The sequence below is a fragment of the Canis lupus genome, chromosome 5 (genome assembly GCF_048164855.1).
Source record: "Canis lupus baileyi chromosome 5, mCanLup2.hap1, whole genome shotgun sequence".
Classification (NCBI taxonomy): Eukaryota; Metazoa; Chordata; class Mammalia; order Carnivora; family Canidae; genus Canis; species Canis lupus.
The window spans coordinates 86,011,691-86,036,721 of record NC_132842.1 but is presented as its reverse complement, the minus strand read 5'-3'; the positions used below and the strand labels follow the sequence as shown (position 1 = coordinate 86,036,721).

Below are 25,031 nucleotides of genomic sequence, written 5' to 3'. Positions count from 1 at the left end.
AGCTTCATTCCTCTTGTACTGTTACACTGCTCCTTTCAGCTCCGGGGGTGACTCTCTCTACCTCTTCACTTCTGTACTTTTGCCAAGAGGTGTCAAAACTGCTCAAAAAAAAAAAAAAAAAAAAAAAAAAAAGAAAAGAAAAGAAAAAAAAAGAAAGCTTGATTTTGATTAATATAGAGAAACAAGACTTTGCCTGACTGATAATAAAACTGATAAATGACATTTGAATTACTTGTAGCGGTAATTTATTACATAAAATATCTTTTATTTGACATGCGATTAGTTGCTGGAAGCATCACTCAATCTGACTAGTTTAAACATGCTCTAAAATGAACCCCAGTAAAAACCAGGGCTGTCTGCCGCTGGCGTTATGAAATATACTAATCCTGGAGTGAGGAAAAAAATCTGACTTTAAATATTTAAATGATTAATTGGGTTTATATATTTTTTTTACCTTTCTAACCCCCTTAATTACAAGCAAACTCAGGGGAGTTTCTGAACTAGGTGTGCAATCTGCATGCTTATCACTGAGGCATTGTCTGCGTCCTGGGAGGGATTTATGGCCTCCACTCATGTGTGTTCCTGCCTATTTTATATCTAGAGCCCCTTCCTTCCCTTGTCTTGGCTCTTTAAGGACAGACATTCCATCTCTGAACCCAATCCTGGAAAATGGGATTCTCTGGGTGCAGTCCCAGACGCTCACGTCTCAGGGAAGTGTAAGCATTTGCAAGATGACTCCAGGGAGCCTGGTGCTCTTGGAGTGTCACCTCTGCACTCGCCAGCCCTTCTGCTTGGTGGCAGGTGTCCCACTTTGTACCTCTTTTGGTATCTCTGTTCTTTGGTGAACGTGGTTGACCTTGAGACGGTAGTAAATGCCTCCCATGTCAGCGGAGAGAACTTGGATACCTGCCAGGAAGGTACCGGGTCAATCCATCCGTGTTTATTAAGCGTCTACTGTGTGCTTAGCACAGTATCGTCAGAAATGCAAAACGTGATCCCTAAAAATCTTATAGGCTCTCTGGGAGAGAAAAGATAGACTCTTAAGAAAAGGATAATAATATAAGACCTTGTGATTTAATGCCAAAATTAATTATACAGACAAGAAATTCCATAAGAATACAGAAAAGAGAAAAATTAATGTGGGCTAGGAAAGTCAGAGAAGGCTTTGTGAGAGCAGTAGGAGGTTGACGCTGAGGGGAAGCTTGGTGTCACCTGATGTGAGAATACACCAGTGTTGTCAGGGCTCTAAGGCAAGTCGGGCAGAGCTCCGGAAAAGTCAGGCTGGGATTTGAGAGGAAATCTAACATTCTCTGCTTCTCATTTTGCTTTCTTTCTGTTTGACTTTGAATCAGGCTACACAGCACCTACCCAGTCCCGAACATAAAGTTCTGATAAATGCTTGCTTGATTTCTTCATTCCTCCCAAAGAAACAAGAAGCAAGGTAGCTTTGGGATTTAGGCAGGGCCAGTGTAAATTTTGTAGGATAATGTTTTTTTCTTTTCCCCTTAGGCTCAAATATTTTCCCTCACTGTCTTTGATAACCAATTTAGGTCCTTCAAAGATTAACCTGTATAGCTTCAGTTAGGATGTTTGTGTGTGAGGTTGTTGGAAGGCTTTGACATTTGATTAGAAATCCTAAGAGTGGGCAGCCCCAGTGGCCCAGCGGTTTAGCGCCGCCTGCAGCCCAGGGCGTGATCCTGGAGTCCTGGGATCGAGTCCCACGTCGGGCTCCCTGCATGGAGCCTGCTTCTCCCTCTGCCTGTGTCTCTGCCTCTCTCTCTCTCTCTCTGTATCTCTATGAATAAATAAATAAAATCTTAAAAAAAAAAAAAGAAAGAAATCCTAAGAGTATGGGGTCTTTCTCACTTTATTTCTTATTAGCCCTGTTTAGTAGTGTATATTTAGCCTTGATTATCTTCATTTGCTGAGCAAGCATTTATTATCCTATACCTGCTATGGGCCAGACACTATGCTAGGCCCCCGTCAGTGAAATGATTAATAAGGCCCCCTTGCCCTCTCCAGTTTTCCCTATCTAATAGGAAAGGCAGTTAAGGGACGCCGGGTGACTCTGCCAGGGCGTGACCCCGGGGTCCTGGGATCGAGTCCCACGTCGGGCTCCCTGAATGAAGCCTGCTTCTCCCTCTGCCTGTGTCTTTGCCTCTCTTTCTGTGTCTCTCATGAATAAATAAATAAGTAAATCTTAAAAAAAAAAAAAAAAAAAAAGGAAAGGCAGTTAGGCAAACAGCAGTGCTTGTGGGGTAGGTCCAGGTGAGGCCAGTGGCACAGACGAGGCAAAGGGGCACTTCAGAGAGCAGGGGCTGTTTAACTGGATGGCGGGGGTGGGGAGGTGGGGATGGGGAATAGGGTCAGTTCATTGACCAGCCAACATGGACAAGACCAACCAGGCTGAGGTAAAGGCATATGGACATGAAACCACGGGATGTTCAGTGGCTGGAGTCTGGGATGGCGGTGTCGGAAGACGACGGCAGCCAGGCCATCACCCTAATGGATGGCAGTCAGAAGCACGTGGATTTTTTTTTTTAACTTCAAAATGCATCATCCGATTACCTTTGAGGCTATGTTGTCTATTTGACCATGTTACTCTTAGACTAGTATTAAAACTCTTGTATCATCCCAGAAGATGCAGTGTGGGGAGTTGGGGAAGACACTCTGGGAGTGCACGAGGTGCTCTTTGGCTGGCCTGCTCATTGCTGCCCCTCAGGGTTGGGGGCAGCCGTCAGCCCCTCTAGGAACTCTTTCCAATGCCTCCGTTTCAGTAGGATGGAGGTCCCGTTGGCCTGCTCAGTCCCCTGTTCTCTGCTGCACTACACTTAAATGTTTATCCACTTGTCTTTTCTATTAAATTGGCATTACCTGAATTAGAGGCTTTTTTCTTTTTCTTTTTTTTTTTTTATCTGTAACCCAGGGCTCTGATGAGTAGGTGCTCTAGAAATGCTTGTTGAATGGATAGATGGTGGTGGAAACATGCTTGGGAGTTGAAAGGTTGTCTTGTAATACCAGAGGCTGGGGGGAGCTCTCCAGGGAGCCACTGAGTGGAGGCTCCTGTGTACTCGGCTGTGCAGGCTGCAGGGGTGGAGGACAGACCTTGCCTTCAGGAGGCCACCATCCAGGTATTTAGTGGGAAGCCCAGTGCTTGGGGAAGTGAAGACCGACCCATGCCATCTTGCTTGGGGTGATGGTGAGAGCTTTTGGAACTTATGAAGACAGAGCTCAATTTTGGCTTATATAGTAGTTTCTGGTCTGTATATTGAAGACAACATTTCTCCAATTTTTAGGAAATTATGTTTTTTCTTTTGTCTGTGTGACTGGTTTAGAACAGCAGCTTTTGAAGAGCTAGTGCCCTGTCTGTTTTTGTTTGCTTTGTGCTACACCCATTATGGTGCCGTGCGGGTGCTGCATAAAACGCCATTTGTGGATAGCGAGGAGGACAAGTGTCCCAGGAAAGAACCAAGTACAGAAGCCCATTCCTCAGGTTTCTTAGGCCACTGAAAGGGTCTTTGGTGGTGGTGGTGGGTAGGATTATATCTGTGCTCACGGTACAGCCTGTGTTCCTCTTGTAAGAGTCCACAACAAATCACAGAAAACCCGAAGTAAGAGTGGCTCACGTGAAATGGAAGACTATTTCTCAGTTGTGTAAACAGGGGCTGTCGAGTCTCTGTGTTCTTCATCCCTGACACCTGGCTGGCATCCGTCCCGGGCTCCAGCATGGCTGCCCCAGCTCCAGTTGTCCCGTCTGCTGTCCACCCAGCAAGAGTAGGGACGAGGAGGGAAAAGGAGCAGCCGTCCGAGGACACGGCCTGGAAACCGCGCACATCATTTTCACTTTCTGCCCACGGGCTGGAGATCAGTTGCTCAGCCGCACCCGTCCGCGCAGGAGCCTGAGAAGCGCAGCCCTGGACCTGGCGGGACACGTTCCCAGCTTCTCCAGTTCCGCGGGACGTTTTGAATTAGAATAAACCCTAACCTCAGGATGTTGGTTTCCCCCTGGGTGGACAGGAAGGAGCGCACGGCTAGTTTCAGTGGAGTTTGGGAAGCTTTACCTGGTGAAATAGGTGGGTTTAGGGTTGCTGATTCTAGGCGTGTGCCCTGGCACCGAGCGGCCACGGCCATGGCATATGCCTGTTTCTTCAAGTACATCATCATCGGCGACACAGGTGTGGGTAACTCATGCTTGTTGCTACAGTTCACAGACAAGAGGTTTCAGCCAGTGCATGACCTATCGGTGTAGAGTTTGGTGCTTGAACGATAACTATTGATGGGAAACAGATAAAACTTCAGGTGGGATACGGCAGGACAAGAGTCCTTTCGTTCCATCACGAGGATCGCTGATTTTATTATCATGCTTCATAAGTTATATAAATGTTTATTCTTTTGTATGTGTCAGAAATCAGAGGAGGGATTTTAAAAAGTTGAATTCAAATTCTCAGGTCTTGCTTTTTCCCCTTGGTGTCAGCTGCTAACTGAGCAGAGAGAGAACCTAGAGCCCATGCTGCTGGCTGTTCACAGTCTCGGCTGGCTCCCTTCATCTTTTCTCTTTGTTTTAAAAATTCCAGCAGAGCCTGAGTGGCTCAGTCAATTGAGCATCTGCCTTCGGCTCGGGTCGTGATCCCAGGATCCTGGGCTTGAGCCCCATGTCAGGCTCTCCATGCAGCCCGGAGTGTGCTTCTGCTTCTCCCTGTGCCTGCCACTCCCCCTGCTTGTGCTCTCCTGCTCTTTCTCTCTGTCGGATAACAAATAAAATCTTAGAAAAACCTAATACGGTTTTTTCTAAATCAGCCTTATTGAGGTATAATTTACCTAAAATAAAGTACACCTATTTTATTTGTACGATTTTGAGTTTTGACAGGTGTACACTGCCGTGTAGGCATCACCACACCGTAGAACATTTGCAGGACCCCGGAACGTTCCCTTGTGCCATGTTCCCAGCCAGCATGATTCTGGGGCAACCCTCGGTCTGCCTTCTGTTGCTTCTGACTAGACTTCTCTTTCCTGGGGCTTTATATAAATGGGAATCATACAGTGTGGGCTCTCCCTTTCCTGGTCTTTCGCTCAGTATGATGTTTTTGAGCTCTACCCAAGTCGCTGTGGATATCAGGGGTCCCTTCCTTTTTATTACTGAGCAGTACTCCGTAGGATGGACGGGCCACACCTGCTTGTCCATTCACTGGCGGATGGGCTGTGGGCCGTTTCCACTTCTGAGCTCTTATACTGAGAGCTCTCAGGAACCTTTGCGCACGGGTCTGGATGTCTTTCTGTCTCTTGGGTAAATGCCTAGGAGTGCAGTTTCTGGCTACATGTTAAGTGCGTGTCTATCTCAGGAAGAAACTGCCAGACTGGTTCAGAGTGGGTGTGCATATCACGTCCCCATCAGCGACACATGAGCGATGTGGTCAGTGCGTAGCCTTGTTGTTGGTGTCCTTGGTCTTTTTTAACACTGGTAGTTTCCATGCGTCCACCGTGGTGTCTCTTAGTGGTTTGAGTTTACGTTTCTGGGATGGCCGATCCTGTCGAGTGTCTTTGTACATACATGCTTACTGTGCATTCTGCAGGCCTTCTTTTGTGAAGTGACTGTTCCATCTTTTGGCTCTTTTTAATCGTCTTCTTGAGTTGCAAGAGTTCTTTATGTCTTCTGGATTCACGTGCTTTGTTGGATGTGTGTGTGTGTGTGTGTGTGTGTTAGTATTTCCTCCTGGCCTGTGGCTGGCTTTTTCTTTTCCTTTACTGCCTTGTGCAAAAGATTTTAGAATTTATGATGTCCATTTATCTCTGGAGCTTTTGTTTTGTTTGTTTTCTGGTTTTGTTTTTACAGTTTATGGTTTTGGTGACCTATCTCTGAAGACTTTCCTTTCCCCAAGGTTGTAGAGATTTTCCCCATTTTTCGTCTAGAAGTCTTATCTAGCGTTTGCTTTAATGTTGAGATCTGTGATTCATTTTTAGTTGATTTTTATGTATGGTACAATGAAGGTCAAGGTTCAGTTTTGTCTGCCTGGATGGCCAGTTGTGCCAGCACCATATGTATAAAAGATTATCCTTTTTTTTTTTAATTTTTAATTTTTTATTTATTTATGACAGTCACACAGAGAGAGAGAGAGAGGCAGAGACATAGGCAGAGGGAGAAGCAGGCTCCATGCACCAGGAGCCCGACGTGGGATTCGATCCCGGGTCTCCAGGATCGCGCCCTGGGCCAAAGGCAGGCGCTAAACCGCTGCGCCACCCAGGGATCCCTATAAAAGATTATCCTATCCCCATTGAGTTACCTGTCCTATCAAAAATCAGTTGTTTATATATGCATGGTCTGTTTCCAGACTCTTCTTTAAAAAATGTTTTTTTAACAAAATAGTGAAATATATTTTACATATTGTAACACTCACCCATTTCAGATGACTTTTAGTATCTTATTGAGTGATAACACTCATAATCAGGGTTAGATCACTTCATTCCCCCAAATAAGATTCTGTGTGTCCATTTTCTGAGAATCTCACCTCCCACCCCAGGCAAGCACTAATCTACTAATCACTACAAATTTACCTTTTCTGGACGTTTCATGTAAATGGAATCATACTCTATGTGGTCCCATGCACCTGCCTCCTTTGTGTTGAGCACAGTTGAGGTTCGTCCATGTGGTGGCATATGGCAGCACTTCCTGCCTATTCCTGAAGAGCACTCACTGTATGGGCAGGCTGTCTTTCTTTTGTGGGGGGGGGGGGGGGCAGGCTGTCTTGTGTCTGGCAGTTCACCAGCTGACGGACATTTAGATTGTCTCCAGTTTTGGCTGACCTGAGTCGCACTGCTAAGAGCCTTTGTGTGCAAGTCTGATGTGGATGTATGTTTACGGTCCTCTTGCATAGATCTCTAGGAGTTAAATTGCTAGGTCTTATGGCAGTTTTATATTCCTAGATTTTTATTAATTTTTTTCTTTCTAGTTAGCTTTTTCGAAGTATAATTTATACATAGTAAGATTAATCAGTTTTAGGGGCACCGGGCAGCTCAGTTGGTTAAGTATGTGCCTTTGGCTCAGGTCATGATCTCGGGGTCCTGGGATCGAGCCCCATGTCGGGTTCCCTGCTCATGGGGTTCTGCTTCTCCCTCTGCCTCTGCCCCTCCCCCACGTGTGTGCGTGTGCACTCACGTGCGTGCGCACACTCTCTCTCAAATACACAATCTATCAAAAAAGGATTTTTTTTTAATCAAAAAAATCAGTTTTAAGTATATAGTTTGGTGAGTTCCCAAATTGTAACTCATTTAACTCATGTCACCGACACCTACATTCACAATATAGAAAATCCCCACGACCCCAGGAAGCATCTTTGCGCCCCCTGCACCAGTCCTCTCTCCAATCTATTCTGGGTCATGAAAGTTCTGCCTTTCAGAAATTTTCATGTGAATGATATCATGTAGCTTGTAGTCTGTTGTGTCTGGTTTCTTTTCCTTGTTTGAGACTGATCCATGTTGAGATATATATAAGGGATGCCTGGGTGGCTCAGCGGTTGAGCATCTGCCTTTGGCCCAGGGTGTGATCCTGGAGACCCGGGATCGAGTTCCGCATCAGGCTCCCTGCATGGAGCCTGCTTCTCCTTCTGCCTGTGTCTCTGCCTCTCTCTCTCTCATAAATAAACAAAATATTAAAAAAAAAGTTATATATATATATATATATATATAATACTGATCAAATTACACACACACACAGACATCTGTAAATACACATGCTTCTGTGACCTATCCCCTCCCCCCACCCTCCTCTTCCTCATATTCCTTTAAAAATATAAAAACCATTCTGAATTCACAGCTGAATAAAAGTAGGCCGAGGCAGGGCTTCGCCACATGGGCATAGTTTGCGAACCCCTGTTACTGACTGCACAGTTTGTTTGTCCGTTGACCATTGATAGTTGTTTGGATTTCCAGTATGAGGCTATTAAGAAAAATGCTGCCGTGAACGTTCGTGTGCAGGTCCAAGCCTTTGTGTGTATGCGTGCTTCCTTTTCTCTTAGTCTCATACCTGAGAGTAGACTGCCTTGGCCACACATTCGGTGTATGTTTGACGTTGTAAGAAATTATAAAACTCTCCTACAAAGTGGTTGTACCATTTTACATTCCCATCAGCAACGCAAGAGAATTTTAGACGCTCCACATCCTTGTCTGCACTTGGTTTTCTCCGTTTTTAGGTTTAGCCGTTCTAATGTGTACATCATGGAATCTCATTGTACTTTTAATTTGTATCTTCCTAATGACTAATGACATTTCCGTGTGCATATTGGCCATTCGTAGGTCTTTCATGGAGCATCTCTTCCAGTCTTTCTCACGCTTTTTTCTAAATTCTATTTTATTGTTGAGTTCTATGGATGTAGCTCTTTATCAAATAGATGTTTTGCAGATATTTCCCCCTGTCTGTAACTTTCCATTTTGTTTTCTTGGCAGTGTCTTTTGAAAAGCCCCAATTTAATCTTTTGATCATGTCCATTTTATTCTTTTTCTCCACTTTTATGGCTTATTTTTGTATTTTAAGATGCGGTTGCCCACCCCAATGATTTTCTTCTCTGTTTTCTTACAGCAGCTCTAGAGCTTTTGCTTCTTGGCTTCACAGTGTGATCCGTTTGGAGTTAATGCTTGTGCAAGGTGAAGGTTGAGATTCACTTCTTCCCCTGTGGCACTCCACTTATACCAGCACAGTCATTACACAGATTATCCTTTCCCCATAGAAGTACCTGGGCCTCCTCATTAAAAAAAAAAAATATATATATATATATATATATATGTATGTAATGTCCCTTGACTACATAAGCCTGGGTCTGTTCCTGGACTCTTCTGAATTCTTACAGGTTAATTGAGCACATGTATTTTAATCTGTGAGGGTAATGACCATCAGTGTCCTTCCTGCCTAAAGATGACGCTGCCTGCAGCACCGCAGCCCAAGAGAAGTGGCAAGATTGTCTTTCACGTGGTGTTCGTGTGAAGAGAGGCCTTGAATTTTCAGAGGTGACGACTGTGGGGCGTCTGTGGTGCCTTTGCCTCACCGCTGCCCAGGTGCATCTGTCCTGAGCAGAGCTGTCGTGTTTCTGGTCACTGTGCTCTGGTCGGTCTGTCCTTGCGGCCGCTGCCAGCCATGCTCTGCTGTATGACCGGCGGGTCCATACATGCAGTTAGCCCCGCCACTCCATGCTGTGACAAGCACCGGCTTGGCAGGCTGGCTTTTTTCCAGGACCTCACTGTGGAAGAGCCCATCTTATTTCATTTTCAGGGTGGCTTGTTGGGCTGATGTGAGCAGCCAGCTACGGCAGCGCGTGGAGTCCAGGCCCGGTGGGTGAGTGCAGAGGGGACAGCAGCGAGGCTCGCCCGGCGCTCAGGCCGTCCGCCTCCGCGGGGCCGCGCCAGTGTCTCCTCCCTCTCCCAGCAGGACGCGTCTGTGCGGTTGCCAGCTCTGTATGGTTCATGAACCTTTCCTCGATCGTGGGATTTCCACGGTATCAGTGAGTCCAGGTCCGTGACTTGGGAGCTTCGGGTTCACCGCTGCTGAGTCGTGGTGGGAGTCCCGGGCCGCCCATGTTCCCTGATGTCTGTTCCCGCCTGCTGGCTCAGGCTCTTTTGGTCAGTGGAGGTTTGGCTAAAAGAATGGAGTAACGTCGGTTTAGTTGTGTTCACCAATGGTTTAGGAGCCACGGGGATGCGTCTCCCGGCCTCTGACGGGGCACCTTCCACCGTGGATTCGCCTGAACCCCGGCCCTTTGGGCCGACAGACCTCCCTGAAGACCATATGAGCTCAAGCTAGTGACAGAGTGCCTGGGAGGTTCAAGGAGGCCTTGTTTCCAAGAGCCCTGTGCTCTTCTCCCTGCAGCGATTTGCCCTCTGACCTTGCTGCAGCCTGAGGCAGGGGGCAGTGCCTGGGGGCCGGGAGTGGGGGGGAGTTGGGGGGTGGCTGACGGTCTCTCCATTCTTTGCGAGATGCCAGCAATGCGGTCTTGGTAAAGTGTCGTGCCTGCTGGGGACGCGCTGGGGACAGTTGGAATCTGAGCAGTAAGTACCTCACCGTCCCTCCATTCTTCCAACGTAGCAAAGCTCTGCCGTCCTCAGTCAAGTGGCCCGCTTGGTAAGAAGAGAGGAACATCCTTGGGGGCCATCGGGTTGGTGGCTCCAACCACCATGGGATCTCTGATCTCAGGCTTCCTGTCTTCTTTGTACACAGGCTTCCAGACGAGGTTCTGAAGCTTCTAAAAAGCGCATTCGTTGCACTACTTTTATTTCCGAGCAAGAGCAGAAAAGTGATTGGTCTGGTCTCTGTTCTTGACTGTAAAATTCTGGACATTTGGGGAGCCTGGGCACCCAGTGCCCTGCTCTCCATTCCGTCGTGGGGGTCTGCACTGGCCTTGGCAAAGATGGGCCCCAGGGTGGGCAGCAGAGAGGACTCCAGGTGGTCAGGGCTGGGGCTTTGAGCCAGTTTGGGATCACACCGAGTGCTTTCTCAGTCGCCCTGCTCGGCTACCCTTTGAAAGGTGTGCGGCAGGTCAGAGTTCCCTCTATCTTAGTTTCTCTCTTTTTTTCATTTTGCCACAAGACAGAATTGTATCACACATCTCCAAAACGAGTAAAATGGCATTTCAGCTTCTTGTCTTTATAGACTCTCTGAACTTTAGGAAAGATCATTCTGGTCCCTTTTCATTAATAATGAAAACCAAGGGGCAATAAAATGTTCTTAACGTGAGCATGTCAGGGACGAGCCACAGTGCGGGGGGCGAAGGGTGCGCCCAGCAGGGAGCCACAGGTGTTGCTTGGTGCTTGAGGAGGTCAGAGTTCTGGGAAGGTGGCAGCAGCTGTCGCGGGGGTTCCAGTTCACGCACCCCTGAACTGCCGGCACCTGCTCAGCCTCCCGGCTCCAGTACCCACGGTGAGTGGCTGTGCTTCCCAAGACGCCATACACTGCGGGAAAGAAGGACCCAGGAACACTTTGGGTTCCGGTCCGGTTTCTTGCCCTGTTGCAGCTGTTTCCTTGCAGGGTATTGAGTGGGGATTTGAGAAGTCAGTGGTGAACACGATATACTGGACGCATGCCCATCTTGAAGGTGTTGTCTCTGGGGACTCTGACAGCACAGATGGGTGTGCTGGGTGTGGACGGAAGCTCTTCTGACCATTGAGTCTCTTGAAGAGTGACGGGGTTACTCTATCTCCACCTTTTCCTCTTAAAAATGAGCTTGTACTGGATCTTGGTTGTTGCATCAGAGCACTCGGAGCAGCGTGGGCTTGGAATGAGACCAATGAGAAGGTTGCCAAGGACTCAGAGCCTCCTGGCTCCGCTGGGTCAGGGTGAGAGGTCCATCTGTGTCACGGGTCTCAGAGCTTTGGGTTGAGTGAGCCGCGGTGCTCACGTAACACCACATAGATGCTTGTAGGATGGGGATGTTCACTACAGCAGAGCAGCAGAAAGGAGCTTTCTCTTTTTGGAGATGGGGGAGGGGCAGAGGGAGAGGGAGAGAGACTTGAGAGAGACTCTCAAGCGGGTTCCATCCATCCCAGGACCCTGAGATCATGACCTGAGCCAAAATCAAGAGTTAGACGCTTAACCGACTGAGCCACGCAGGCGCCCCAGTGGAGCTGTGTTCTGGAGGCAGTTCCTGGGACCCTGAGTGTCCCTGCACAACCCTGGGAGGGAATGAGGAGGTCCGGGCTTGCCATAACCCACTTCCCAGAGCCCGTGGGAGAGTAGATGGACACATTTATACACAACGTGGAAAAGCTACACACCAGGAGACACCATAGGCAGACACCACATCAAAAGAAAAATATACGGGGAAGGATTTTTGTCACAGACTGATTGTCCAGGCTCCTCCATCACTGTCGCCTCTGCCTCCTGAAACTCCATTCAGCTATATAAGAACTTTCTATGAGTTGATGAAATTGATAAAGAAACTGAGAAGAGAAGGGGTCACATACAATGTGCCGAAAGGGCCGTGGCAGTGCAGATGCTCAGGCCCCACGCACAGTGAGGTGAATGCAAATGACAATGGGCGTGAAGTGGGCGCGAAGTACTCCTTTCCACCTGGTGTGGGCGGAGTCCGAGTGGCTGAGCCCGTGGTGTTAGAGTGGCCACGAGGGGATGGGCACTCTCGGACGTGGCTGGTGGGGGCGGCCTGGCTCAGCTCCCCGGAGGACCACCTGACAGGATCTCTCAAAACTACAGATTGCACGTTCCTCCGATCCAGGCTCCTAGGAGTTCACGTGTACAGGTGCGCTCAAACACTTACGTGAGATGACGTATGTACACGGCCCTTGGGGAATAGTAAGAGGCCGGAAATCAGTGGGAGGATAGCTTGAGTGGAATGCCACACGGCTATGAGGAAAGCAGGATGCGAAGTAGGGAAGCAGAAGGGACACGGTGCTTGTCGGGGTTGCCTCACATGTGCATTCAGAGCCTCCGGCGGGATGGACGGGAGGCTGTTCCAGTGGCTCTTGTGGTGGAGGAGCCTGTTGGCAGTAGACTGACGGAGCCACGTGCTGTTTGGACCACATGCGTCTATCGGCTGATTCAAAAGCTGTAAAACAAAGAAAGGGAGTTGAGGGCTGAGGGAGAGACCACCTGTTGATCACAGTTTGTGCAGGAGAGTCCAGGGCTGGGCCACTTCGGGAGGCTGGTTTGGGATCCACAGGCTGTGCCGGCAGTGGGGGCAGGTGGCCAACGCGAGACCCTTCCAGGCCCCTGCATCACTGTCACATCTGCCTCCTAAGACCCGATTCAGCAGCTCAGGGAGGAGGGAGCATCCACCCCGTCCCCTGGGAGGTCTTGGCCCCTTGGATCCCCTGGTGGCCTGCGTCCTGCTGCTGAGCCTGGAGGAGGTCCCTCTTCTGCTTCCCTTTGGTCAGGAGACGCGGGGGGCTCCTGGGGGGCTTGCAGGCACGGGGTGGGAGGAGGAGGCTGGGACACACGGCGTCCTGTGGGCTTTGCCCTGAGAGCAGTGGCGCTCTTCTCAAGAAGTTTGGGTTGCTCTTCCTGCTTCACCTTTTCTCTCCCAAATGCGCGTCCGGAGCCCAGCTCCCTTGTCGTAGTAGAGAGGGTGCCTCCTGGATGACTTGGCACGGGCACCGTGGTCTGATTCTGCAGACTGACCAGTGTCCTGCAGTGTCGGTCATTGTGGAGACGGTGGGCAGTGCCTTCCACGACCGATCCCTTGAGCGGAGGCAGAGCGTCAGAGAAGATTATGGACACACAGGCACCTTGTAAACAGTCCGTGGGAAAGATTACGAGGTAACAAACCCCGCTGTGCTCCTGCAGGGTCGGAACTCCACTCGGCAGTGGGGGCATCTACTAAGTGGCATTCTGGAGCCCCGGGCCGGGGGCCTGCTCCCGCGTAACTCCGGGTCCCCCACGGCAGCAGCACGCATTCTCCCCAGCCTCTCGTCCTGTCTTGTCTTGTTTTACCTTCCATGGTCCCGGGCAGCAGCTGCCTCCCCACCTCTGCCCCCCTCTGCCCTCGAGGGTCCCTGACGCTGTTCTCCCTGAGCACAGAGCTGACTGGGTCACTCGTGGGCTCAGAGCCTCCCGTGACCCTACTGCTTGTGACACGATCTGGTTCCTTGGCCACGCTCCACACCCGGCCATGGCGTGTCCCACCTCCTTCCACCCCCACTCCACCCTCCACCGCTCCCGCCTGGCTCACCCTCCCTGTTCTTGCTGGCCTCTCCTCTTGGGTAGGCCCAGGGGCTCACTCGGGCCACACTGGCCGCCTTCTGTCCTTTGAGCGCAGGTCAGCCTGCGCCGCCACGTTGCCGTCCCCTGCCTGGATCTCTGGCCCAGGGACCCCACATGTTTCAGCATCTGCCTCCTCCGAGGCTCTGCGGCCCCTGGCTCCCTCCCCCGCCCTCCCCCACTCTCATGGCCCTGTTGGGCCTTCTTGTTGCTTGAAGATCTTATTTATTGAAGTCCTCTCTCCACCCGACGTGGGGCTCGAGTCAGGACCCCGAGGTCAAGGGTCGTATGTTGCAGTCATATGGCTGAGCCCGCCAGGCGCCCCACCTGTTGGGCCTCCTCGAGCAGTCTCTGCACTGATCTTGTTCGGTCACTTGTAAGCTGCGTCCTGCAGCGGTTCCGGGGCGGAGCAGACAGGGCACCGGGCCTCGCCGCCACACGCTCCGGGGCCCCTGACCCTGTCGGGCGCACAGCTGACGCCTCATGTGGTCCTGCAAACAGCATGCAGCCTCCTCCTGTCCCTCCCCTGGCTCTGAGGTGGCTCTTTGCTCCTCCCTGTCCGAGGGAGGGCCTGGGGACCTGTGTCTGCGTCAGCCTCAGTCAGCCTCACTGCACCCTCGGTCCCAAGTGTGGACGCCTCCGCCACCCGACTGCCCCGCGGTAGGGGTGCGGCTGAGGCGGGGCGTCCCTGGAGCGCTGTTCCCGACTGTCCCGCTGTCCTGTGCAGCCGCATCACAGTTGCCGATCCTTCGAGAGGAGGAGGCGGTACCTGTGCTCTCCCCTGCCCGGGAGAGACGCGTATGCTCCTCCTGACCTGCCTCTGCTCCCACCCTCAGGCCCTGTGGGGTCCCGATGGAGAGACTACGGGGCCTTGGCCGTCATCACAACAGGCATCGTGTTCGGCTTTCACCAGCTCTACAAGGTATGTCCGCCCCCCTCCGTGTCCCCCGACCCCGTTCTCCCCGGTCCCAAGGTTCACCTGTGTCGAGACGCTCAGCCCTGGGGCACGATGGCAGGAGAGGGGCCGTGTGGAGGCAGAGTGCACGAGTGAGCACGGTTTCTGCGGGGGGGGGAGGGGGGCGCGCCCGGTTCACCAGTTCAGTCTACACCTGCCCCCCGCTTGAATGGGTGCCCTTGGTGACCTCAGACCCTGCGCACCTGCTGCCCTGGGTGTCGCACCTCAGAGCCCCCGCTGCAGTGACTCTGGGGCCCGTCGGTCAGCAGGCCACGTCGAGGACTTAGAACAGTGCTTGCACGTGCTGAGTAGTCAGGACGTTTTTAAGAGACAGAATGACAAGGTAGTTGAGAGCAGGAACACTGAGCCCAGCTGCTGCGTTACATCCCGACTCGGCCACTTAGTAGGAGCTCGGTGGTCCCATCTGTAAAGTGGGGACAACGGTACCGGTCTCACGAGGCCGCTGTGAGGCTCCAAGGGCCAGCGCACCCTCGGAAAGCGCCATGTGCCGGCACACAGGAAGCGCTCTATGTGCCATTATTCTACTCAAGTATTTGGAACTGGCTTTGGAATCTCAGTATCATCATATTTATGGGCTCTGTTTTTGTTTCCTATATATTTTGTTGGCGTCTGTGTAAATCCCTAGGTTTATTTTTTCCCAAACTTCATAGTCAGCCCTCAGGATCCCAGACGTCACTGCTTACAGCAGAGCTGCAGGCATGACGGGAGCGTGTACTCCCTTGGTACCAAATACTGGCCAGATGCGAACTACCAGATCCTCACTTTGATTTGAAGCAAGTGAGTCTTTTCTGGAAGATGCAGAGCCGGGTTAGGTCCCGGAGACAAAAGGTAAAATAGGGACCGGAGGACTTGCCGTCTGCTGGTCCCGGAGAGAAGGCCTCTTTCCCCCTGAGGCCACCTGCAACTCCATCCCTTATTTGGTGATTAAAAAAAAAAAAAAGAATCCGAATGAACACCCAGATTCAGTCACCATTGTAACTTTTAGTACGTGAAACGTGTTTAAACACTGTGCTCTGGGATTCTTAATTTTTGACTTCGTGCAAACGCTAGTGACAGCGGGGTAGGAGAGTATGATTTTTTCAGAGCAATGTCTCTTCTTGGAATTGGAAATTTCCATGTCAGGAATCCCGAAGCAAAATGTCCTAGGTCCTGGGGCTTCTCCCGCGACCCGATGTACGCCCCTCATTACCCTGTGTACGAAGAGCCTGTTTCCAAGTAGCTAACTGCGTACAGTCGCCGGGAAGAATAAAATGCTAAGATAGAATCCTCAAAATAACGTCCCAGTTCTACTAAGTGGGGCCCAGTCATCACGTGGCCCCCTCGGACGGCCGGGGTCCAGCGGAAGTGGAGCGCAGCTCCCGTCAGAGCAAAGCAGAGGTGTCTTCGGTTCTTGCCACGAAGCTCTGATCTTTATCCTTGGCCTTAAAAATAAAAGAGACATTGAAAGATTGTTGCAATGCTGACGAGAATTTCTTTAGTTTCTTTAAATTAAAGAAGCAGTAAGAGCCACCACCTTACTATCTAATGAATACGTAATGACCCAGGCTGGGGCAGCTGGCGTGTGTGCTCCTTCCTTCGGCTTTTTTGATCTCAGAGGTAGAATTTGTAGTTTGTTACACGTAAGAATCTCAGGAACCTTTCAACCTGGAGTGTAAGGCTGCACATTGGATGAGTTTCGGCTCAGTTGTGGGTAATAACTCACACGGTGCTTGAAAAGCACTTTGCAAAATAGAAGATGCTTCTCTGTGTCTGCTGAATAACGATCTCCACTCAGGAGTCGCTCTTGAAGTGAGTTCTCCGCAAACCCCTCGTGAGAGCCCTCCCTCTCCTTCCCCAGGACAGAAACCCCAAAGGACAAGTTGCCGTCTTTCTTTTCCCCATGTGGGCCCTAAACAGATTAGGAAAGCCAAGGGCTTGGGGCCCGCCTGCCGGTCACCACGCCTGCCAGCCGGGCTGTGCTGCCTCCGGTGCACCCCGAGAAAGCTGGGACCGGGCTCACGCTTCTGAAACGAGAGGCGCCATGTCCTGAGCTTTCAGAGGGAAGCGCGAGTAGCGTCACGCGGGCCTCCAGCGTCACCCTGCTGCCCGCCGCCTGCCCCTTCCCACCTCAAAGTAGGCAGCCGGTTACCGGCCACGTCCCCCTTGCCTTCTTTCTGAATGTCCTAGGACCCTCGCCCTGCCCTGGGCTCCCGGATTCCGGGCCCCCTTGTTGGTTGCCCTGTGGCGTCCGCTTCCTTCTCCCCGGGGTCGGTGTCTTCAGCTTCTGCCCTTGTGTCCGGGGGCATTTGACTGCATTTGGCTCTTACCCGAAGGACACTGGTTCTGAGGGTTCAAGGCACGGTTTAGAAAAAAACTGAGGTGTGCCCTCTTTCGATGGCCTCGGAATACTTTACGTTATTCCCTAGTGAAAGGACCAGTGGCCCAGAAATCTGTGGATTTCCATACAGTTTCTCCAATAATTTTTTTATTTTCTTTTACTCATTTGTCTCTGAATGATAATTCATTTCGCAAGGCTCAGAACGCCTAAAGGATCAGGGAAGTATACAGCGGGAACGTGCCTTCCGCCCCTCCCTGAGGCCACCTGTGGCTCGGGTCTTGTATCCCTGTCTACACTTCCATCTTACAACTTTTAAAGCAGAACTTCAAATTTTTGTTGTTGTTATTGTTGTTATAGAAATATACGTAGTATCATTGAGATAATTAAATAAAAGGACCAAAAGTAGACCAACTTGACCTTAACTTGTCCCTACTTCCTGGTCCTCGTCCTTATGAAGCTTCTTAATCAGCCTTGTGACTCGAGTACCGCGTTCGCGGTGTCTGCGTCGGGTTCCCAAGCCCAGAGGGCCGGGGGGATCGGGGTGCTCAGAATCCCAGACCTTGCTGGGGTGACCCCGAGCGCCCACGCCTGGGGGCTCACGCCCAGCCTGCTCCTCATAGAGATACCTGCTCCCCCTCATCACGGGCGGCCGAGAGGACAGGAAGCACCTGGAGAGGATGGAGGCGAGCCTCTCGGAGCTGAGTGGCAGCGTGGCACAGACAGGTAAAGATTAATGACTCCATCAAGTCGCCCTCGGAGCCTTGGTAAGCAGCCCCGTCTCTGCCCCGCCCCCCCCCCCCCCCCCCCCCCCCCCCCCGGCTCCACTTTATGTGGTGACTTCATTTATCTGCTCTGAGAATCTGTTCACATTTGCAAATGAAGCCGCCGTCATTTCGGTTTAATTTGAAATTGCTTGTTTACTGTCGGCGCGGCCTCAATTAATTATGTTTTTACGGAAAGGCTCCCAACCTCAGAATATTAATAAGGGGAATAAAATGACAGCCTTTCTAAGGGCTGTAAAGTTCATTTTTAATTTCTGCTTCTGTGAGGTTTTCAGGGGGGTTTTCAGTGATTTTTCCCCCTTCCCTCTAAGAATCCAACGCAAGGTCAAGAAAGGCTGTAATTACTGCGGCTCCGGGGACCCCGGCCACCTCCTCTGTCATCGACTCCACGGGGCTGGCGTTCATTACCCGGTGCCCCAGCGATGGCCCAGATTAGCTGGGACCTGTCGCACTAGAGGTGGCTTTTCCTCTTTAAAAACTTGTTTACTAGACGGAGGCTCTGAATCTAAAAACTCAGGCGAGCGCCAGAACTTGTGTCCCAGGCGGGAGTCTGTCCCCCTGGGGTGTGTTTGCAGAGGCCCCGGAAACACTCGGATGTGTCTGCCCTGGGGAGGCTGATGCGGGGGTCCAAGGAGACTCGGTCCCGTGACCCCGTGACCCGGGGGCGCTCCGGCAGCCTCGGGGTTGGGTGCGGGTGGCAGCGAGGGGCCAGCAGCAGGAGAGCAGGATTTGTAGTCTCTCCAGGCCCTCAGGATCGCAGGCCTGAGGCGTGTTCCTGCCGGCTTCGGGGAGCCCGAGCATTCCACAGGGACCCCGTGAGGGGCTGACGTGCGGGCAGCACCAAAGCCATAAGCACGTGTCATCGGAGGGGAGAGGTTCAGGACGGGTACACTGTTGGCCACGGACACGTGCCCAGTGGAAAGATGGAGCGGGGATGCGAGAGGTTAGACTCGGTGCAGGTACCTGGCCCGGAGCGCGGAGATGCCGTGCGTGGCGCCGGGCGGGGGGCGGGGGGGGCGGCCTGCAGACAAGTTAGATGCAGCAGCTGTAGGTGTATGGACCGGGAGGGGAGGAATCTGTGTGTCGTTTAACAGAGATGCGACTCCTTTCTCCTCCCAGTGACTCAGCTACAGATGACTTTAGCGTCTGTCCAGGAGCTGCTGATTCAGCAGCAGCAGAAAGTCCAGGAGCTCGCACACGAACTGGCTGCAGCCAAGGTACTTCTCCCTGACCCTCTCCAGATCCGGGCCCACTGCTCAGGGTCTGTGGGGCCTGGGGCCCAGGCCACTGTGTTGTGCGGGGTTCCCCTGCGTCCTCCTGCCCGTTACACAGCAGGGGCCCCCATTGCCCTCTGCAGAGGCGGTCACCGCCTCCCTGTCCCCTCCTAGCAGGAGGGAGGAGAAGCAGCTCTGCCTGGGGGCCTCCGTTCCCGTGGCAGCGCACGCCCGAGCTCGGGAGGTGGTCGGTGTGGACACAGGGTGGTCTCCACGAGCACGTTAGGCCACAGGTCATGGCATCGCCAAGAGCAAGTCCAGGCAACAGGGAGGTGGGGGGACGGTGCCCAGGCTCTGGGTGAACTCTGCTGCGGTGGGCAGGTCCTCCAGGCCAGGCCTCAGCAAGTCAGACTTCCCTGCGGGAGCACCAGCGGGGGTTGCCTGGGCAGGTCCATGCCACACAGACCCTCGAACCCGGCTTCCTGGGCCACGGGTGAGCGAGCTGTGTGAGCACAGCAGGTTCCTTAACCTCGCTGAGGCTTAGTTTCCTCCTCCGTCCCTGAGCTGGAGCTGGAGCTGGAGCTGTGGGGGCACCTCCTCCACCGGCCGCATGTGCCGGGAGCACCGGGAGCGCTGGGAGGGGGGGGGTGCGTTTCTGCAGCCCCGTAAGGAACCTCCTCTGAGTGGTTCTCCCGGGAGAAGCCCCATCCCGCACAGAACCAGATGGGAGCCCGAGCTCAAATCTTTCGTATTTAGAAGACCAAGGGAAACAGTAATCTTTCCATTTCCGAAGGAATCTGGGGTGACTCCTGTGAAGAGGGCCCCCAAGAATCGCCTCTTGGGTCCCCCACACGGAGGTGCTGCCTGCAGTTCCTCCTCAGCTGGCTGCGGTTGCCCGGGGCCACCTCCAGCCAGCCACCGTGCGTGCTCCCCGTGGGCGGGCGGCCCGTAAAGCAGCCGGGAAGGCCTGGTTACGGACGCCCCCCCCCACCCCCGACCTATTATCTTTGGGAGCGGTGGCCTGCCAATGGCCAGAAGCCATTCCGGAAATTGGAAAACTGTTTGCAGACCTTAAGCATCAAGATTAAGACCACATGTTGCATTTTAAGAAGGGAGGGGGCCCCAGATTGTGCCGGGCGGCGCCTGCGTGCACAGGGGTGCTGGCCCTCCCGCGGGGCCCCGCCTGGCCTCGCCCGCGCTGAAGCGGGGCTCACTGCTGTGCTGTCTGAACCCACATGCGTGAAGACTTTGGTTTCCCCATAAACCAGAGACTCAGAGCTGTGTTTTCTCAGCTGTAATGTAAGTTTTTATATCTGGCTTCCAAGCTCCTACTGCAGCACTGTAAAAAATTAAAAAGAAGAGCGTTAAGTAATTAAAAAACCTACATAAAACCGAAGGCTGGGAGTTTTCTACAACTGTTTTTTAAAGAGACTGGCTAAAAAGCCCCAGATGTCAGATTTTATTTCTAAATCCTGGCATCTGGCACCATATGCGTTTGGAAATTTGAGTCCTTTGTAGGCCGGTGAGTGGAAACTGCTCCCTTGTTAATGGGCTGCTGTGGCTTTCGGGGTCTCTGAGAAGCCAGAACAGTGGCTCCCGGATCTGCGCTGTCTGTGGTCTGCAGGGGAGACCCCGAGGGGACGTGTGCACGGCGACTGCTGTTTGCGGGGGGCGGGGGCCGCGTGCACTCGCTCCAGGACCCCCCGGCCACTGGCCCCGCCGGGCGGCCAGGACGTCCAGGGCCCCTGCCCTCCGCCGGCCTGGGCCTCCCCGTCTTCTCCTGAGCTCACGGTTCAGGTTTTCTGGGTCAGGCCGGGGCAGAGGCGTTAGGGAAGCCAGGGCCCCGCACGACGACTCTGTGCCTTGGAGCCTCCTGGCCAGCCTCCGGCCTGGTGGGTGCAGGGCCTCATGCCTGGGCCCCTCGTGCCTGGAACTGGCCCAGAAACCCTCACAGGCCGCGTGGCCGCCGGCAGCTGCGTCCGGGGCACCGCCGCTGGGACTCTCCCCTCTGTCTGTCCCACCAAGGTTTGCCCCAGAAAGGTGTGGGAAACGGTGCAGGGCAGGGGGAAGGGTCTGCGGGACGGCCGTGCGGGCGGGGCGCTGTGGCAGCTCCCCCGCGGGTCCTCTTCGGGGAGGCCGTTGGCCTTAGGTCCTGGGACAGCTTCCTTCTCTGCGGAGCCTCCGGAGCCTCCTGCAGCAGTGGCTGTGGGTGGTGGCGGGGCCGACGCTGTCGCAGCTTTGTGGATCACGGGGCGCAGCCCGGGGCGCGGCGGGAGCCTCGGGCCGCCCGGCAGCGAGGGAAGGTGCCGCGGGGCCGCCGGGTCTGCTCCCAGGCCCAGCCGAGCGGATGCCGCAGCCCAGCGAGGCGCTTGACTTCTTTGGTTTCCCAGCGCACACGTAGACGTCACGTTCATGCTGTCCCGGACTCCGCTGCAGACGCTAGAGCGTTACGCCCCCAAAATGTGCATGCCCGACTTTGAAAGTACTTTATTGCCAAAAAACAGAAGTAAAATACGCTAGCCGTCATCGGAGCTGCCAGCGAGTCATGGTCGCTGATCACCGGTCACTGTAGCAAATACGATGACAATGGAAGTCTGCAATGCGACAAGTGCCGGAACGTGGCCCGGACACAAAGCCAAGCGAATGGCGTTGGGAAGATGGTGGCGACGGGCTCGCCCCTCGAGGCTTCCACGCACCGCCCGTGGCGTCCCGCTCGGGGCGTGAGCGCAGGGAGGCGGGCTGGGCTTGCGGTCCCGGAGGCCGTGGGCGCCGCCCGATGCCATCCGCGCAACGGGTGGTGAGGCCGTGGGATTCACTTACTTTATTAGTTTAAACGAGATATTTCCGACATGCGTGGGGACGGAGGGCCGCAGGGCGGACGGTGTGCTTCTGCCACCCCGTGCCGGGCATGGTTCCCGCCGCGGCGTCGCCCCACACTCTCCTGCTGCAAACACGAGGCTCGCGTCTCTTGGAAGACGACACAGGCTCTGCCGTCGCTGTTACTTGTGTGGTCGGAGCACCCTTCTCACTCCCCCGCACACGTCACGGCTGCTTGATGGCGTCCGGGAGGAGAGGTGGACACGCTTGGTTTGGGGTGCCTGGTGGGCGGGCTCCTGAGGGGCAGGGGCAGGGCCGTCCCCGGGGGCCCCGGGCTGCCGCGTGGGGCACTCACGCTCTGAGCCCCCAGAGCCTGCGGCCCCTGCTGCCACCCTGGCCAGCGCTGCACGGGGCGGGAGGGGGCCCCCCTCTGACCCTCGTCTCCCGTGTTTTGACCTCAGGCCACGACGTCTACCAACTGGATCCTGGAGTCGCAGAATATCAATGAGCTCAAGTCAGAGATCAACTCCTTGAAGGGGCTGCTCTTAAATCGGTAGGAGGGGGCGGCGCGGGCCGGGGGGCAGCTGGGGGGGCGGAGCTGGGCCCAGACTGCTCGCCGCGCGCCCCCAAGCCCTGCTGAGCGGACCTGACCCCCTGGTCCCCATGGAATCAGCTTCGGTCCCGGCTGGCCGCTCAGGGCAGGAAGCAGGAGCAGAGACCCAAGCTCCCTGCTGAGTGTTGCACGCGGAGGTTTTTTAGCAAAGTGCGGTGGTGTCACCCTGCTGGTCGCGAGGCCACCGACCCCACAGCCCGAGGCCGGGCCTTCCCGCGCCCACCCAGGCCACAGACCAGGCAGATGGGGCCCCGGTCTCCACCCCAGGCTCCGCTCCCTGTAGGCGCCCACCCTCTCCCCAACCCCGCTCCCGGGCGCGAGGAACCAGGGGGGTCCACCCACGGGCCGGGGCCCAGGGGAGGCAGGCCTGGCCCCGAGGAGGCGCCCTGCAGGGGGTGGGGGGCTCTGCGCAGCCGCCCCAGGGCCTGGTCTCTGAAGGGGAAGGGAGGGGCCTGGGGGCCTGGGTGTCACTGTGTCCCCCGCGTGGCAGCGGTGGGGGGGGGGCTCTGCAAGGGAGGACCCAGGTCCCGGCACCGCCTGTTTCTTGTCCCCCATGTCAGGAGGCAGTTCCCACCGTCCCCCTCGGCCCCGAAGATCCCATCCTGGCAGATCCCCGTCAAGTCCCCATCACCCTCCAGCCCCGCTGCCGCCAACCACCACAGCAGCAGCGACATCTCGCCTGTCAGCAACGAGTCCACGTCGTCCTCGCCCGTGAAGGAGGGCCACAGCCCCGAGGGCTCCACGGCCGCCTACCACCTGCTGGGCCCCCAGGAGGAGGGCCAGGGGGTGCTGGACGTGAAGGGCCAGGTGAGGATGGAGGTGCAGGGTGAGGAAGAGAAGAGGGAGGACGAGGAGGACGAGGAGGACGAGGACGTGAGCCACGTGGACGAGGAGGACTGCCTCGGGGTGCAGCGGGAGGACCGCCGGGGCGGGGACGGGCAGATCAACGAGCAGGTGGAGAAGCTGCGCCGGCCCGAGGGCGCCAGCAACGAGCACGAGCGGGACTGAGCGCCTGGGGCTCCCGGCAGGCCCTGGGCAGCCCCCTCACCTGCGGGGCTCGAGGCGGGGGCCTGGTCGCCGAGCACCTGCCGACCTCGACCTCGCACCTGCATGACAAGAGGTAGTCTAAGTACCTGGCTCCTGACCCTCGGGGGCTGCTGCTGCCCCTGCTGCCCACTTCCCAGGGGCCGGGATCGGCGCTTCCAGAAGCCTCACCCCGTGCCCTTGCTGCCGGGCCGCCCCCGCCCGTCCACCGGCCTCGCTTCCGCCTCGCGACTCCGCTGCCCCTGCGGCGACACTGGTCCTCGCCTCCCCTTGCCGGCATCGGGCCTCCCCGCCTGCCCGCCTGGGAACGTGCCCCGCTAGACGCTACTGCTGTACATAATTGTAATAAATACGAGTTGTCACTATTTACCTGCTGCCTCCGCTCCTTGTGTGCGCGGGCGCCCTGGGCCCGGAGGGGGTGAGCCCTGCCCAGGCCGATGTCCCGAGCTGCTCCCGGTGCCCGTGCCGCGGGGCGACCTCCTGGTGCCAGCGGGGAAGGGACCTCGCCGCGGCATCTGGGCCTGGGGTGAGTGTGACCAGCTCCCCTTCCTTAAATGGACGCGTGTGCTCCCGGGAGAGCGTGTGTCCTGCTCGTCCGCCTCCCCGGCTCCTCGCCCTCCCCGCCTCTGGAACCTTCACGGCAGCTCCGCTGTGCCCAGAAAACGCACGCGACCCTCCCCCCGGGAGCCCCTGCACCCAGGAGCCCCTGCTCCCAGCCCGGGCTGCAGCCCCGTGGGGAGGGCCGCGTGTAGGTGCCCGGCGGGCGCCAGGTGCAGGGAGCGTGGCCGCGGATGCCGTGCCCGCCGCCCGCCCAGCCGGAGCCCCGGGGCAGATGCTCGGCACTGCGGCTGCTTTGCCTTGAGGACGTGTCCTCCCCCCTGGGCCCTTCCAGGGGTTCGGAGCCCCCCACCTGCTGCTGCGGACTCCTGGCTGGCCCCGTGGCCCAGGGCCCCATGCGGGTGACGGCGACTCGGGGTCCGGCCCCTGGCTCTCCGGTGTCCCCTCCGGGGCTCGCACCTCCTGTCACATCCCTGCCGTCTCTTTTCCCAGTACACGCTCCCCCGGACTGAGCATACCCCGCATAGCGAGTCCCCTCTGCCCCGTTACTGCCCCCCCAGGAGCCAGGCTGCTCAGCCTGCGGGGGCAACCAGCCCGTCCCATCCTGTCCTGGGCGAGGGCTCCTAGGGTCGGAGAGCCAGGCGGGCGGACCCCAGACCAGTGAGCAGAGGCCGGAGGCCCGGTCCCCGCGCTGGCCCGCCACCACCCCGTCAGTACCCGGGAGCCCCTGAGGGTGTCTCCCGTCAGCTCTAAGGCTGGGGGCCATTGTCGCCTCTGACGGGTCTCGAGGAGCTTGCAGAGGGGCACCAGACGGGGCGAGCAGAGGGCAGGGAGCCTGGCGGGGCGGGGGGGGGGGTGGGGAACTCCTGGACAGGGCTCCCGGGGCCTCGCCGCCCCCCGGCCCACAGCGCACACACGGGGACGGACCTGGAGGCCTTTGCCCTGCGGGTCCCGGGCTCCCGTGTCCGCGCTGGAGGACAGCGGCCTGGCGAGGTTTCAGGGAGGAAAAAACCCCTCCCC

At 55.4% G+C, this 25,031-nt stretch overlaps 1 protein-coding gene and 1 long non-coding RNA gene across 3 annotated transcripts in view; one reads left to right on the top strand and one right to left on the bottom strand.

Moving 5' to 3' along the window:
* Nucleotides 1–23,822, top strand: part of PEX14 (peroxisomal biogenesis factor 14) — a 138,206-nt gene extending 114,384 nt beyond the window's left edge. For both annotated transcript variants that reach the window (XM_072828430.1, XM_072828431.1), the window contains 5 exons: nucleotides 14,527–14,612; nucleotides 17,604–17,706; nucleotides 18,885–18,982; nucleotides 22,258–22,349; nucleotides 22,970–23,822. In XM_072828430.1, the coding sequence (XP_072684531.1) occupies nucleotides 14,527–14,612; nucleotides 17,604–17,706; nucleotides 18,885–18,982; nucleotides 22,258–22,349; nucleotides 22,970–23,417 (827 nt within the window). In that variant the 3' untranslated portion in view covers nucleotides 23,418–23,822. The remainder of the gene's footprint in view (nucleotides 1–14,526; nucleotides 14,613–17,603; nucleotides 17,707–18,884; nucleotides 18,983–22,257; nucleotides 22,350–22,969) is intronic.
* LOC140634465 (uncharacterized) lies at nucleotides 15,442–24,735 on the bottom strand. The gene is made up of 2 exons (XR_012031953.1): nucleotides 23,824–24,735; nucleotides 15,442–16,087 (listed from the first exon to the last, which is right to left on the bottom strand). It is a non-coding gene; the product is annotated as an uncharacterized lncRNA (long non-coding RNA).
* Between the last annotated feature and the right edge of the window lie 296 nt (nucleotides 24,736–25,031).